The sequence below is a fragment of the Babylonia areolata genome, chromosome 8 (genome assembly GCF_041734735.1).
Source record: "Babylonia areolata isolate BAREFJ2019XMU chromosome 8, ASM4173473v1, whole genome shotgun sequence".
Classification (NCBI taxonomy): domain Eukaryota; kingdom Metazoa; phylum Mollusca; class Gastropoda; order Neogastropoda; family Buccinidae; genus Babylonia; species Babylonia areolata.
This window is the reverse complement of record NC_134883.1, coordinates 23,392,360-23,407,103: the sequence shown is the minus strand read 5'-3', so window position 1 is coordinate 23,407,103 and position 14,744 is coordinate 23,392,360. Positions and strand designations below refer to the sequence as shown.

Here is a 14,744-nt window from a genome sequence, read left to right as displayed (position 1 = left end):
GAAGAAGAAGAGGACGATGATGATGATGATGAGAAGGAGGAGGAGGAGGAAGAGGAGGGAGGGGAGGAGGAGAAGGACGAGGAGGACGAGGAGGAATAACTTTGATGATTATGATTGTGATGGTGTTGGTGAATGGTGATGAGACAATGCACGAGAACCATTGAGACATTCAATATGCATGTATATAAAAGACATAGAATGGTTAATGTTGACTTAAAGTAAACCACGTATACAATAATCTAAGTCACACACGTGCAATAATCACAGAGAGGGTTGGCCTAAAATGTTAATGACTAATAAGTTAATGATCGAAATGTAATATCAGCATGGCATTCAACAGTACATTACGTTTTAATAATAATAATAATAATAATAATGCACATTTGTTGAGCGCTTTCCTCCCTTATAGAGAACTCAAAGCGCTTTACAACAAACATTAAACACACACACACACGCGCGCGCGCGCGCGCAATAGCTCACAAAAGAAAGAAGAAAAAAATAATGATTTAGCGCACAATAATATAAAACAGATTCAGAGACTACGAGTATTACATAATTACACACACACACACACACACACACACACACACACACACACACACACACACACATTGCGCACAGATGTACGTGCATACGTTTTGTTCTCATGTTTACATTTTATTCCTGTTTCTGTTTTATATGTTTCTTTTTGTTTTTTCTCTCATGGCAATGCAACCATGCAAAAGACCCACTAAATCCCCTATTGGTAAGGGAATTGTGTCATCAGCTACTTGTCCCCTCCATTCCTGAATCTGTTAGGTAAAATGGTTTCTTCACATCCATTTTCATCATAGATGTCAGCATACCAGCAAGCGACACAAATAGCTAACATTTTGTAGAGGTGCAGTTTTGTTACAATGCCCTAAAAAAAAACACTAAAAAAAAACCCACCTGAACAACGAACATTAAACCCTGCAGCTTAGTGAGTTTCAGAAAACAAACCTGCATTAGCTCTAGGGTTTACTGGATTTGGGAGGCCACAGTTTTACGTTGAATACAGGGTGAAAATGTTTTTGAGTTCGTTGTGATCTAGAGTTGCTTACTTTAGTAGGGGCTTCATAAGCACAGTTTTATATACACTGGGAAAGACAGCAAATATTAAAGAATAATTTTTTTTTTGTTCGTGTAGACAGAACACTCACACAGTAATGGTACAGAAAGGGAGTCATTATTTCATTATTTCCACGGCTGCACTAAAGTTTTCTGGCCACAGGCAACCGACCGTGGTGTTGTATTGTCGTAAATTGGAGGGAGTTCCCCAATGGGCGCAACAGCCGAGTGGTTAATATATTGGACTTTCAATTTAAGGCTCCCGGGTTCGAATTCCGGTCACGGCGCCTGGTAGGTAAAGGGTGATTTTTTCTTTCGATCTCCCAGGTCAACAGATGTGGAGACCTGGTAGTGCCTGAACCCTCTTCGTGTGTGTAGGAAAACAGAAGATCAAACGCGCATGTTAAAGATCCCGTAATTCATGTCAGTGTTCGGTAGGTTATGGAAATAAGAGAAATACCCAGCATACATCCCCCACTCTCCCCACCCCCAAAACGGAGTATGACTGCTTACATGACACGGACAAAAACGGTCATACACGTAAAAGCCCACTCACGCATTTGTGTGAACGTGGGAGTTGCATCTCATGGACGAAGAAGAGGGGAGTTTCAAGCCAGTGCTCCGGTTGAGACTGGGCTTTCCGTCTTGCATGATTTGGACGTCTTTTATTTCTTCTTCTTACTTTTTCTTCCTATTCCAGAACTGGTTTTCTGTGCACAGTACCGAGACCCATCCAGGTCAGTATTGTGATTCTGTGAAGCACAAGGCTCGTGGAAAGCTGAGTCACTTCAGGATTGATGTTCCTTGAAACTTTTGTCCACTGGATTCTGTTTCACCGATATTGTCCTCAAGTCAGTACATTGAATTTGTTGGACTGCCCGACACCTTTTTTTTTTTTTTTAATTTTTTTTTAAGCCTTCTTGGTGACGCTCTTTACGTGTGTTACTTTAGACCGTTGGGAGTTGGAGGCTCTGTGGTAGAGAAAAAGACTGGTCTATCTATTAGCCTGGCTGTATGCTGTCTGAAGGTAGGACTAGCCTCTCCGATGTTGCACGTGTGTTCATGCTTGCGTGCTTGTGTGCAGGCCGTATGTGTGTTTACTGGGACAGGTTGAAGGCACAGAAATGTACGCCGACGTAAACGGCCGAGTGAAGGTGAGTGGCTGGCTGGAAGTGATTCACATGTAACTGCTCCGGCTCTGCAATCGACCCAAACTGAATGGGTGAGATCCACACTAATCGGTCTGGTTGGAGGGGCATCCTGATCAGTCTGATGACAGCAACACTCGTCTATAATTATGTAGAGAACAAGAATGATGTGTTTGTGAGAACACCAGTGGTCTGTCTGCTAGAACAACAGTGGTCTATCTGCAGAGAACAACAGTGGTCTGTCTGTAGAGAACAAAAGTGGTCTGTCTATAGATAACAAGAGTGGTCCATCTGTTGAGACCAAGAGTGATCTATCTGTAGAGAACGAAAGTGGTCTGTCTATAGAAAACAAGAGTGGTCCATCTGTTGAGACCAAGAGTGATCTATTTGAAGAGAACGAAAGTGGTCTGTCTATAGAGAACAAGAGTGGTCCATCTGTTGAGACCAAGAATGATCTATCTGTAGAGAACGAAAGTGGTCTGTCTATAGAGAACAAGAGTGGTCTGTCTGTTGAGACCAAGAGTGATCTATCTGAAGAGAACGAAAGTGGTCTGTCTATAGAGAACAAGAGTGGTCTGTTGATACCAAAATGATCTATCTGAAGAGAACGAAAGTGGTCTGTCTATAGAGAACAAGAGTGGTCTGTCTGTTGAGACCAAGAGTGATCTATCTGAAGAGAACGAAAGTGGTCTGTCTATAGAGAACAAGAGTGGTTTGTCTGTTGAAACCAAGAGTGATCTATCTTTGGAGAACGAAAGGGGTCTGTCTATAGAGAACAAGAGTGGTATGTCTGTTGAGACCAAGAGTGGTCTATCTGAAGAGAACGAAAGTGGTCTGTCTATAGAGAACAAGAGTGGTTTGTCTGTTGAGACCAAGAGTGATCTATCTTTGGAGAACGAAAGTGGTCTGTCTATAGAGAACAAGAGTGGTCTGTTGATACCAAGAGTGGTCTATCTGAAGAGAACGAAAGTGGTCTGTCTATAGAGAACAAGAGTGGTCCATCTGTTGAGACCAAGAGTGATCCATCTGTAGAGAACGAAAGTGGTCTGTCTATAGAGAACAAGAGTGGTCTGTCTGTTGAGACCAAGAGTGATCTATCTGAAGAGAACGAAAGTGGTCTGTCTATAGAGAACAAGAGTGGTCTGTTGATACCAAGAATGATCTATCTGAAGAGAACGAAAGTGGTCTGTCTATAGAGAACAAGAGTGGTCTGTCTGTTGAGACCAAGAGTGGTCTATCTGAAGAGAACGAAAGTGGTCTGTCTATAGAGAACGAAAGTGGTCTGTCTGTTGAGACCAAGAGTGATCTATCTGAAGAGAACGAAAGTGGTCTGTCTATAGAGAACAAGAGTGGTCTGTCTGTTGAGACCAAGAGTGATCTATCTGAAGAGAACGAAAGTGGTCTGTCTATAGAGAACAAGAGTGGTATGTCTGTTGAGACCAAGAGTGATCTATCTGAAGAGAACGAAAGTGGTCTGTCTATAAAGAACAAGAGTGGTCTGTCTGTTGAGGCCAAGAGTGATCTATCTTTGGAGAACAAGAGTGGTCTGTCTCTTGAGACCAAGAGTGATCTATCTGTGGAGAACAAGAGTGATGTACGGTGACATCGAAGAATGGTCAACGTGATGGTGGCCAGGGTGGAAATACATAGTGTGCACTTGCATACAGATTCTGTTGTTCTTTCCTGAAAAAATAGACGTTGTGTGTTTGAGAGATTTAATGATTTGATTGCATACATTTGTATTTGTCTTTCTTTTTTTTATCACAACAGATTTCTCTGTGTGAAATTCGGGCTGCTGCCCCCCGGGGAGAGCGCGTCGCTGCACTACAGCGCCTACAGTGTCTGTCTCTGTCTCCTTTCTTTGTCAATACGTCTGTCTGTCTGCCTCTCTCTCTCTCTCTCTCTCTCTCTCTCTCTCTCTCTCTCTCATTCTTCTTCTTTATTACAAAAATTTATTTATTTTTTTTTTTTACATGCTTTTAAATCCTGATCACGTATGTGTATTATATAGGTACTGGAACAACCAGGAGTAAAAATCTTCCGCTTTGAGGCGGCCCTGTACTTTGGCAACGTTCACAACTTCCGGACCTGTCTGGAGACAGAAACGGGTCTTTGTGTGAAGGATCTTAAACGTGCATTAACCGAGGAAGAGGATTCTGGACGACAGGATTGCGTGATTATCACAATCTCTCTCTCTGTCTCTCTTTCTGTCTCTCTCTCTGTCTCTCTCTGTTTCTGTCTCTCTGTCTCTCTCTGTGTCTCTCTCTCTCTGCGCGCGAGCGCGCGCGCGCGCGTGTGTGTGTGTGTGTGTGTGTGTGTGAGAGAGAGAGAGAGAGAGAGACTGAGACTGAGACTGAGACTGAGATGTTTCATTCACTCAAGGCCATAGCCCCATATGAATGAAGGGCGATAATACAGTATAGAGATGTCACCATACTATCAGTAAACATTCACCATTTTCACAATTAGTTAAAGAAATTATGATAATACCGTTTCTCTTAACTTAAAAGCTTTGTGTAAATACAATGCGAGATTACGTATGACACCATAATCAGATGATGCCATCAATAAACATAATTTAAACAAACATGGACGTTCATAATATTTCTTTGGAATAAATCTTTCGCGAAATCCATGCAACACAGGACACATCAAAACAAAATGCACTTCATCTTCATTTGACAGCTTGCACAAAGGACACAACTTCTCTGTGTGATCAACAATCTTATAACGATATCTGTGCATATGAATTTCAGAAATGCCAAATCTAAATCTTGTTAATAAAACTCGTAGATATCTTTCCATGTTAAACAAAAGATAATTCTTTACTAAATGTGTAGAAGTATGAGATCTGTAGAGACAGAATCTATCACTTGACTGAATATGATTTTCCCAGTTTTGCCATCTACAGTCTATCAAACGCTGACGAAAAAGTTTCAGAAACATATTTTCATTACCTACTCCTTGATATTCCCAAACATATCCAAAGCCCAGTTCACAGAGACAAGTTCGTACATTTGACGCCCAGTTCTTTTTACCTCTAAAATCTAAATCATACAACATATTATAGGATTTACGTGGCAGTCTGTTTTCATTCATTTTTAGTAATTTAAACCAGTATCGAACACATCTAACTGCAGAATTTATATAGATTGGATGTCTGTTCGTCTCTCCATATACTAAATCGTTAGGTGCCTTCATTTCAACTCCTAAAAACTTTTTCAGTCCAAATAAATGAACGGACTCACATTGTACTGTAGCATTTTTATCTAGACCCCATAATTCTGAACCATATTGTACGATGGGCTGTATCTGAGTATCAAAAATCTTAATAAAAATATCCAAAGAATTATTGTTTAATAAAAAGAGTTTCTTCATAATATGTAACAGCACATTCTTTGCTCTGCTTGAAAGATCCCTGCATGCAGCTACAAAACTCAAACGAGTAGAAAATAGGATTCCAAGATATTTATAAGCATTGACAACTGGCATATCAATACCACCATACACCCACCTTTCCCTTGCTGCCAAATAACCACCTTTCCTAAAAACAATAATATTACTTTTATCTAGATTAACATTTAATTGCAATTTAGTAGCTGAAGTTTGAGAGAGAGAGAGAGAGAGAGAGAGAGAGAGAGAGAGAGAGAGAGAGAGAGAGAGCTTGATTGAAAATACTCTTTTTATTATCTATTAATTGATCAATTGATGAATTTGTTGTTTTTTTTGGTTTATTTATCTGTTGTTGCAGTTTTATTTTGTATTGATTTGATTGTGTGTTTTTTTTGTGTTTTGTTGTTGTTGTTGTTGTTGTTTTAATCTGTTTATTGATTTATCTATTTGTTATTCTGTTAGTTGATTAGTCAGCCCATTTGTTTATTCTTCTAATCATTCATTTACTTATTCATTCATTTTTGTGGGTGTGTCTGTGCGTCTGTGTGTCCCTATGTATGTGTATGTATATATGTATCCATGCATGTATGTATGAATATGTAAGTATGCATTCTTTTTTTTTCCACTGCCAGTAGAAGAGTCTTGCTTATTTCTTCTTTTTTTTCTTTCTTTTTTTTTTTACAGAAGAGTGGCCAGGATGACCGAGAGATGACCAAAAGACACAACGACTACGAACCCCTGCCGGACACTGACCCCTGCTGCCCTTTATTCCCTAAGGGGGTCAAGGCCATCGTCATTGACGGGTCACTCTTGCAGGGCCTGGACTCCTACACAGTCACTGTGCTTACTCAGGTAAGGGGGTCATAGGTGAGGTGTGTGTTGGGAGGGGGGCGAGGGGGGTAGTCTTGGATTCCTACACAGTCAATGTGCATACTCGGGTAAGGGGGTCGTAGGTGAGGTGTGTGTAGGGGGAGGGGGGTAGAGTGGTGGTGGTGCGGAGGTGTGGGGGGTCGGGGGGGGGGGGGGCTGGATTCCTACACAGTCACACTGTACTTACTCAGGTAAGGGGTCGTAGGTAAGGTGTGTGTGTGGGGGAGGGGGTGGGGGTGGTGGCCTGGATTCCTATACAGTCACTGTGCTTACTCAAGTAGGGGGAGCGGGGGGTCGTAGGTGAGGTGGGTGGGTGGGGGAGGGGGGGGGAGTGGCCTGGATTCCTATACAGTCACTGTGCTTACTCAAGTAGGGGGAGCGGGGGGTCGTAGGTGAGGTGGGTGGGTGGGCCTGGATTCCTACACAGTCACTGTGCTTACTCAGGTAAGGGGGTCGAAGGTGAAGTGTGTGTGTGTGTGTGGGGGGGGGGGGGGATAAGGGGAGGGATCTGGATTCCTACAGTCACTGGGCTTACTCAGGTGGGGGGGGGGGGAGGGGGGGTCGTAGCTGAGGTGTGTGTGTGTGTGGGGAGAGGGGGGCCTGGATTCCTACACAGTCACTGTGTTTACTCAGGTAAAGGGGTCGTAGGTGAGGTGGGGGGGAGGAAGGGGGGGGGGTGGAATTGATTCCTACACAGTCACTGTGATTACTCAGGTAAGGGGTCGTAGGTGAGGTGTGTGTGTGTGTGGGGGGGGGGGGGGGGGGGAAGGGGGTGGGGGTGTGGGCTTAATTCCTACACAGTCACTGTGATTACTCAGGTAAGGGGTCGTAGGTGAGGTGTGTGTGTGCGGGGGAAGGCGGTGGGGGTGGGGGCTGGATTCCTACACAATCACTGTGCTTACTCAGATAGGGGGTCGTAGGTGAGGTGTGTGTGTTGGGGGGGGGGGAGGGCCGGGTTCCTACACAGTCACTGTGCTTACTCAGGTAAGGGGTCGTAGGTGAGGTGTGTGTGGGGGAGGGGGGGGGGTCGAGGGAGGGGGGGGGCTGGGTCCCTACACAGTCACTGTGCTCACTCAGGGAAAGGGTCGTAGATATTGTTTTGAGTGGGGACGGGTAGGGGGGTGGGGGGGTGGGGGGGGGTACGGAAGGGGTGGGGTGGGGTGGAGTGGGGTCTGTGGTGGCTGGTGTATGTGTGATGTGAGATACGTTCCTTGGGTCAGTCCAAATTAGGGTACGTTAATTTGCATGCTTTAAAAAGAAAAAGCAATTTATTTCCATTTTCGACTACACATAGACAATTTGCATTAGTACACGGATGAAAAGGGAAGGGGGAAAAAAAGACGAGAAATTAAAACGAAAAAGAAGTAAAATGAAAAATACGCAATGACATAAAATTATACTATCTGGGATGAAATATAACGAACGAATGAATAAATAAATCGTTTGAATAAGTCATCAAATATATAAGAAAACATCCATTCCACCCAAAATTTATGTAGTATTATGTTTTAACGTGTTTTCTTTTTATTGAAACAAAAAACTTACTCTGCTTTAGTTCATTCAAAAAATACTTTTGCCGCGCATCAGCTGATTTTCAGGCTTATCTGTGAATCTTCTTCTGTGTTCGTGAGCTGCAACTCCCACGTTCACTCGTATATGTACACGAGTGGACTTTTATGTGTATGACCGTTTTTACCTCCGCCATATAGGCAGCCATACTCCGCTTTCGGGGGGAGGAGGGGGGTGTATGCTGGGTATGTTCTTGTTTCCATAACCTACCGAACGCTGACATGGATTACAGGATCTTTAACTGCGTATTTGATCTTCTGCTTGCGTATACACACGAAGGGGGTTCAAGCACTAAGCAGGTCTGCACATATGTTGACCTGGGAGATCGTATTAATCACCACCCTTTACCCACCAGGCGCCGTCGCCGTGATTCGAACCCGGAACCCTCAGATTGAAAGTCCAACGCTTTAACCACTCGGCTAATGCGCCTGTCACTGTCTGTGAATACAATAGATTTTTAAAAAGGAACAAGCTAGCGGAGGGAGGCATATTTGTATATATGTATCTACTGTTTCAGATCATGGTTGACTACAGAGAGGTCGGGATTGATGTCTTTCTGGCAGAGTGCAAACGTGAGTAAGAGTGAGAATGAAATTGTCAGAGAATCATACAGACGCAGAGTTTCACACACGCACGTGCACGGCACACATACACGCGCGCACGCAAGAAAGCAAGCGCGCACACACACACACACACACACAAACACACACACACACGCACGCACGCACACACACGCACACACACCATATACACACATACTCGCGTTGACACGGCTAAACTTGCGCGCGCGCGTGTGTGTGTGTGTGTGTGTGTGTGTGCGCGCGCGCGTGTGTGTGTGTGTGCGCACACACACACACACACACACGCTCGAAAGCACTCACTACTAACCCACCCACCCCTCGTCCCATCAACCCTCCCACTCGTACGCATACACACAAAGTGAGAGAGAAGGGTGAAGGGAGAGAGAAGGAGACAGACAGACAGAGACACAAACAAACATCGACAGAGTGACAACAACCAGGACCCCCACACGACAACAACCAGGACAGGGCGTGTGACTGATGCTGTGTGGGGCCCGGGTTCCCCTGGCTGAACCAGGGGGCTTAATGGTCGTACACAGACATCAGTCATCCAGAGTACGCCACGCGATGGTCAACACTTCACAGTGTTCCAAAAAAGCAGTCAACGGTCAAAGGGAAGCAACCGCTCATGCTTGAAAAGCAGAGCGACAAAAGTGAACTTCCCATTTGAAATGCATTTTCCCCTGAAGCTCTACGGTTGTGCAGAGGACCTGCAGCATACACCTGTAATTTTTCCTGCCTGCAGTTTGTCTAATTATGTTTTCCTATCAAAGTGGATTTTTCTACAGATTTTCGCCAAGGAGAACCTTTTACGTGCGCAAAGTGCATGCTGCACGCGGGACAACACCACACGCTCGTGCGCCTGAGGACAGGCAAATTTGATGCAGCTGTACACTTAAGTTCACTTCGCACAGCCTGTCCAGCCCATGACTTTCCAGAGACCTCGTGCTGGCCACTGATTAAGGTCGAGGGCACTGAGAGAAAATACTGTATGGCGAGTGTGGGGTTCGATCCATTGCTCTAAAAACAGATGGATGGCTCACTGCCCAGGAAGCTGAAGCCAACTGGACGCCATACTGACAGTCGTCTCCGGCCGTCAGTCCGTCAAGGAGTCGTCTGCTAATTGGTGGTAGTTTCTGAATTATAAACGTGTATATTCGATGAAATCGTGTTATGCTTGCCCACGACATACAAGATATTGTGTCTTGATTGATATCTGACAGAAAAGAAGTGCTTTGAAACCGGTTTGTGTGGTCGTTCATTTCAGTTTTATAAATAGAAAGGTGGTTAGTGAAAGGAAGGTCGATGCGTGCCTTTGTGTTCAGTCACACAATATGCAACACTTTCTGTCAGTTGCGCTTCCTCAGCAGCTAATTTCAGCTCCTAATTTCCTTTTCATTCTCTATATGGTCTTCCTCTTGCTTCGATGAGTAAAGGAGAGAGACAGAGAGATATGTATATGTCGTCAATGATAGAAAACAAAAGGGAAAGGAAATTCCCTTCAAAGTTCACTTTCCAGTAGAAAAAAATATCCTTTTCAGTTTCTCACTCAGCTCGGCAGTCTTGCCGGCTGTAGTTCCATGCACCACACATGGGCATCCAGGCTGTGTGGAATATGAAGTGGTTTTCGCACTATTCTGCATTAACTTAAGTCACTAGCTATATGAAGTTACCGCTTCGCGCTGCGCTGACATGAGTGGCAAAATGGCTGATTGAACACTTCCGCTGGCTTCAGTTAGCAAAGGGGTTCAAAGAAAGCATGCGCTATCCGTCTATTTTTTAGAACAGTGGGTTTGATCACGTGCACTCAGATTCTCTCGGTATCTATCTATCTATGTCAGTCTGTCTGTCTGTCTGTCTAACTATCTGTCTGTATGGAGGCCATCAAGAGATATATATAGCTATTGTTGTATCACTTTGTTTTGTTTAATGTTGACATTGTATTTATCTTCTTTTTTTTTAAACCTATTTATTTATTATTATTATGACTATTATTATTATTATTATATTTTCTTTTTAGTTTATTTTATTTCATTTTATTTTATTTTATTTTATTTTTTTAATTTTTTTTTCTTTGAGTAATTTTTTTCTCAAGGCCTGTCTAAGCGCGTTGGGATACGCTGCTGGTCAGGTATCTGCTCGGCAGATGTGGTGTAGCGTATATGGATTTGACCGAACGCAATGACGCCACCTTCAGCTACTGATACTGATACTGATACTGATGATGAAATCGATACCATAGAAAGGGTGGTAACTGTTGCAGCTTCGGTCTTGGCCCAGTTGGAGACATCCGGAATCTATGATCACGTGGAGCGAAGCCAAGTGCGCGACACTTTTCACAAGGCGGTCACACAGGCACTAGAGAGCTGTGCAGACTGCACGTCTCCACCTCCACTTGTAATTGTGTGTGTGTGTGTGTGTGTGTGTGAGTGGGGGGGGTCTTGTGTGTGTGTGTGTGTGTGTGTGTGTGTGTGTGTGTGAGGGGTGGGGGGTTCTTGTGTGTGTGTGTGTGTGTGTGTGTGTGTGTGTATGTGTGTGTGTGAGGGGTGAGGGGTCTTTTGTGTGTGTGTGTGTGTGTGTGAGGGGTGGGGGGTCTTGTGTGTGTGTGTGTGTGTGTGTGTGTGTGTGTGTGTGTGTTGTTGTTGTTGTTGTTGTTGTTGATACTAGACGTGTACATGTGTGTGTGTGTGTGTGTGTGTGTGTGTGTGTGTGTGTGTGTGTGTGTGTGTGTTGCACAGCACATTCTAGTCCAGTCCAGTCCAGTCCAGTATAGTATATGTGTGTGTGTGTGTGTGTGTGTGTGTGTGTGTGTGTGTGTGTGTGTGTGTGTGTTGTTGTTGTTGTTGTTGTTGTTGTTGTTGTTGTTGATACTAGACGTGTACATGTGGTTCTGGTTGTGGTTGTGTGTGTGTGTGTGTGTGTGTGTGTGTGTGTGTGTGCTATGATCAACTGAATTGTGTTCTTGGATATGTTGTTTTCTGAAATCGTCAATGCCCCATAAGGGATCAAGGCTGATCTAAATTTGAATATGTGTGTGTGTGTGTGTGTGTGTGTGTGTGTGTGTGTGTGTGTGTGTGTGTGTGTGTGTGTGTGTGTGTACGCGCGCGAGTGTGTGTGAGTCTGTATGTGTGTTTGTGTGTCTGTGTTTGCGCGTGTCTGTGACTTCGTTGCTATTTTCTGTGTGTGTGTGTGTGTGTGTGTGTGTGTGTGTGTGTGTGTGTGTGTGTGTCTGTCTGTCTGTCTGTCTGTCTGCCTTTGTCTGTTTGTCTGTCTGTGTCTCTGTCTGTCTGTGTCTGTATATATGTGTCTATCTGTGTATGTGCATGTGTGTGTGTTTGTGTCTGTGCGTGTCTGTTTTTTGTTTGTTTGTTTTGTTTTTTGTGTTTGTGTGTGTGTGTGTGTGTGTGTGTGTGTGTGTGTGTGTGTGTGTGTGTGTGTGTGTGTGTGTAGAAAGAGACCGATAGATAGATAGATAGATAGATAGATGTGTACTTGTGTGTGTACGTGTATGTATGTGTATATTTGTGTGTGTGTTTGTGTGTATATGTGTTTGTTGTCTGTATGTATATCTGAGAGAGAGAGGTAGTGCGTGCGTGCGTGTGTGTGTCTGTGTGTGTATGTGTGTGTGTGTGAATATGTGTATATGTGCGTATGTTTGCGTGTTTGTGAGTGTGTGTGAATGTGTGTGTGTGTGTGTGTGTGTGTGTGTGTGTGTGTGTACACGTGTGTGTGTGTGTGTGTGTTTGATGCAGAATCTACTGGCAGATTAACCAGCAGGAAGAAAGAGACGGCATCCCGCATCCCTGAGAGGCAAGACGAGACCCTGACAGACACGGAAGCCATCGGAGACCACAGGACAACAATCCTGATGGTTGGACAAGACAGAAAGAGAAGACACGCCTCCTGCACGCTTAGCTGCTCCTTCCCTCTCGTCTGCCTAGTCTAGTCTAGTCTAGTCCAGTCCAGTATAGCACAGGATGGCATGGCATAGCATAGCACAGCATAAAATAGCATAGCACAACATAGCACAGCACAGCACAGCACATTCTAGTCCAGTCCAGTCCAGTCCAGTATAGTATAGCATAGTATAGCACATTCTAGTCCGGTATAGTATAGTATAGTATAGCAACGCACAGCACTGCCCAGCCCAGTATAGTATAGTATAGTATAGTATAGTATAGTACAGTATAGTATAGCAACGCAGAGCACAGCACAGCACATTTCAGTCCAGTCCAGTCCAGTATAGCATAGCATAGCATAGCATAGTATAGTTGTCATGACACCAAGTTGGTTGTCATAATGTGCTTATTGTAAAGGTCATATTTCCTGTATGGTGTGGCTGTTTTACTGTACTAATTTGAACTTGATATTTGGAGGAAGGCTCGAGATGTATGTGTCGTTAGGCGCTGAGGTGAATATGTGTCTACAAGTTTTTGTGTTGTGAAGTGCACCAAAATTCTTGCCACTTCGATCTCTGCGTACAGCTGAACTGGTCACAGGAGTGACCTGGGACAAAATAGACCTTGGGGTCTGAGAGTCATAGAACAGACACTGTTACCTTTCTGAGAGAGAATGTGAGACGTAGTCATGTTGAACTGTAGAGGTTCAGAGAAGCTGATCTGAAGTACTGGTGAGTCAGTAATTTCGAGTTTGGTAATGAGAAATTCGGTGACATCGTTTAATCCAAATTTTGTGAATTTCGATGTTTTATTTTCATTTACGTTTCTGAACTCTGGTTCAGTAAAACGAGAATAGCGACTCAAGTCATGCGAGTAATATTTTTTACTAATTGTTCTATTTAACTACAGTTAGGTTGAGGATGTTTCAGGATCCTCAGCGCCTGGCCTGTTTTCAGACGAAGGTGTCTGGCTGATATATCGCCCACCGAAAGATGTTTGGGAAGCACCAACTGACAACACAGTCGTGAAAAGAAACAAATGAAAATTATCATTATGATGTAAAAACTATAACGGGAAGTGTAAGAGAGAACAGAAAGTATTGATTGTGTTTTCTTGGAGTGGACTTGTCATATGATTTATCCCTGAAGGGGAAATGTGAACATTACTGTTAATTTCCTTTGATTATTAATAATCAGAAAGGGGTGTCTTTACGTCGTTATGTTTATCCCTGGGCAAGAGTGAAGTCAGAATGCGAACGTTGTTTGCGACTCTATCTGTCGTGTGAGCTTGAGCTGAGTGAAAGCGGCAGTGTCACTATAGTATAGTATAGTATAGTATGGTATGGTATGGTATGGTATGGTATGGTATATATGTCTGGAATTCTCTTCCTTTTGAACTCCGGTACTCACCAGCTCTGTCCTCTTTCACAAAAGGAAACCTTAAAAGCCACTTGTTCAAAACGGCCTTTGGATGTAACGAGGCATAGTCCTTTGTCAGTCTCCTCTTGCCCTCTACACTCCCCTTGTGTCCCCCCCCCTCCATTGCTGTATACCTTTAGTGTGTGTGCTTGTGGGTCGGTGTGGAGGGTGGGGGTTGCGGCGGAGGGGGGGAGGGGGTGCATTTTGTGCCTTTCTCCTGCGATTATTCATATTTGCAATTTGCTGTATTGGTGTACATCCACTTCTATATCCTCATGTGTTCTTGTGTGGTATAATACACTATTGTATATGTATTGTCTCATGTGAGGCGCTTAGAGTCCATTATATGGGGAGTTTGTGCCATGCAAGTACAATACAGTAGTAGTAGTAGTGGTGGTATAGTAAAGCATAGTGTGGACCAAACAAGCAGAGTAAAACACAGCACATCACAGCACATCGCCCCTCCACTATACCTTAACGTCAGCATGAGACGAAAAAGCTTTAGCTCGATAAGGTGCATACACTTGATGCATGTGAAATAACCCACGGCAACAAATGGATTGTCTCTGGCAAAATTCCTCTTTTTTTCTAAGCTATTTCGACTTGTCAACAGATATTCTTGCAGACAGGGGGGGAAATGGGTGGCGCTACACTGTGCCGACGCTCTGTCCCGGCGCATTGAAGCCCGAATTTCACACAGAGAAATCTGCAGTGACAAATAAAAGTAATAAACTCTAGTGAGAGCAGGACAGTACAAGGTCTTCAGAGAAGAAGCCT

At 43.9% G+C, this 14,744-nt stretch overlaps 2 protein-coding genes across 2 annotated transcripts in view; both read left to right on the top strand.

Moving 5' to 3' along the window:
* The window catches only part of LOC143285242 (prestin-like), a 22,729-nt gene extending 20,453 nt beyond the window's left edge, over positions 1-2,276 (top strand). The window contains exon 13 of the mRNA XM_076592500.1: positions 2,174-2,276. Within this exon, the coding sequence (XP_076448615.1) occupies positions 2,174-2,276 (103 nt within the window). The remainder of the gene's footprint in view (positions 1-2,173) is intronic.
* A 1,998-nt stretch (positions 2,277-4,274) lies between these two features.
* On the top strand, positions 4,275-12,775 carry LOC143285101 (solute carrier family 26 member 6-like). Its single transcript, XM_076592314.1, has 5 exons — positions 4,275-4,410; positions 6,315-6,482; positions 8,587-8,641; positions 10,914-11,047; positions 12,403-12,775. Exons 2-5 carry the CDS (start codon positions 6,339-6,341, stop codon positions 12,418-12,420), a joined length of 351 nt encoding a protein of 116 aa, XP_076448429.1. The 5' UTR covers positions 4,275-4,410; positions 6,315-6,338; the 3' UTR covers positions 12,421-12,775.
* Positions 12,776-14,744: the final 1,969 nt, after the last annotated feature.

Excerpts from the sequence above, each read along its gene's own strand:
- LOC143285101 (XM_076592314.1), top strand. The coding sequence starts at position 6,339 with ATGACCAAAAGACACAACGACTACGAACCCCTGCCGGACACTGACCCC. Across the intron at positions 6,483-8,586 it reads CAGTCACTGTGCTTACTCAG|ATCATGGTTGACTACAGAGA; the intron begins GTAAGGGGGTCA and ends CTACTGTTTCAG. Across the intron at positions 8,642-10,913 it reads CTTTCTGGCAGAGTGCAAAC|CTTCGGTCTTGGCCCAGTTG; the intron begins GTGAGTAAGAGT and ends TAACTGTTGCAG.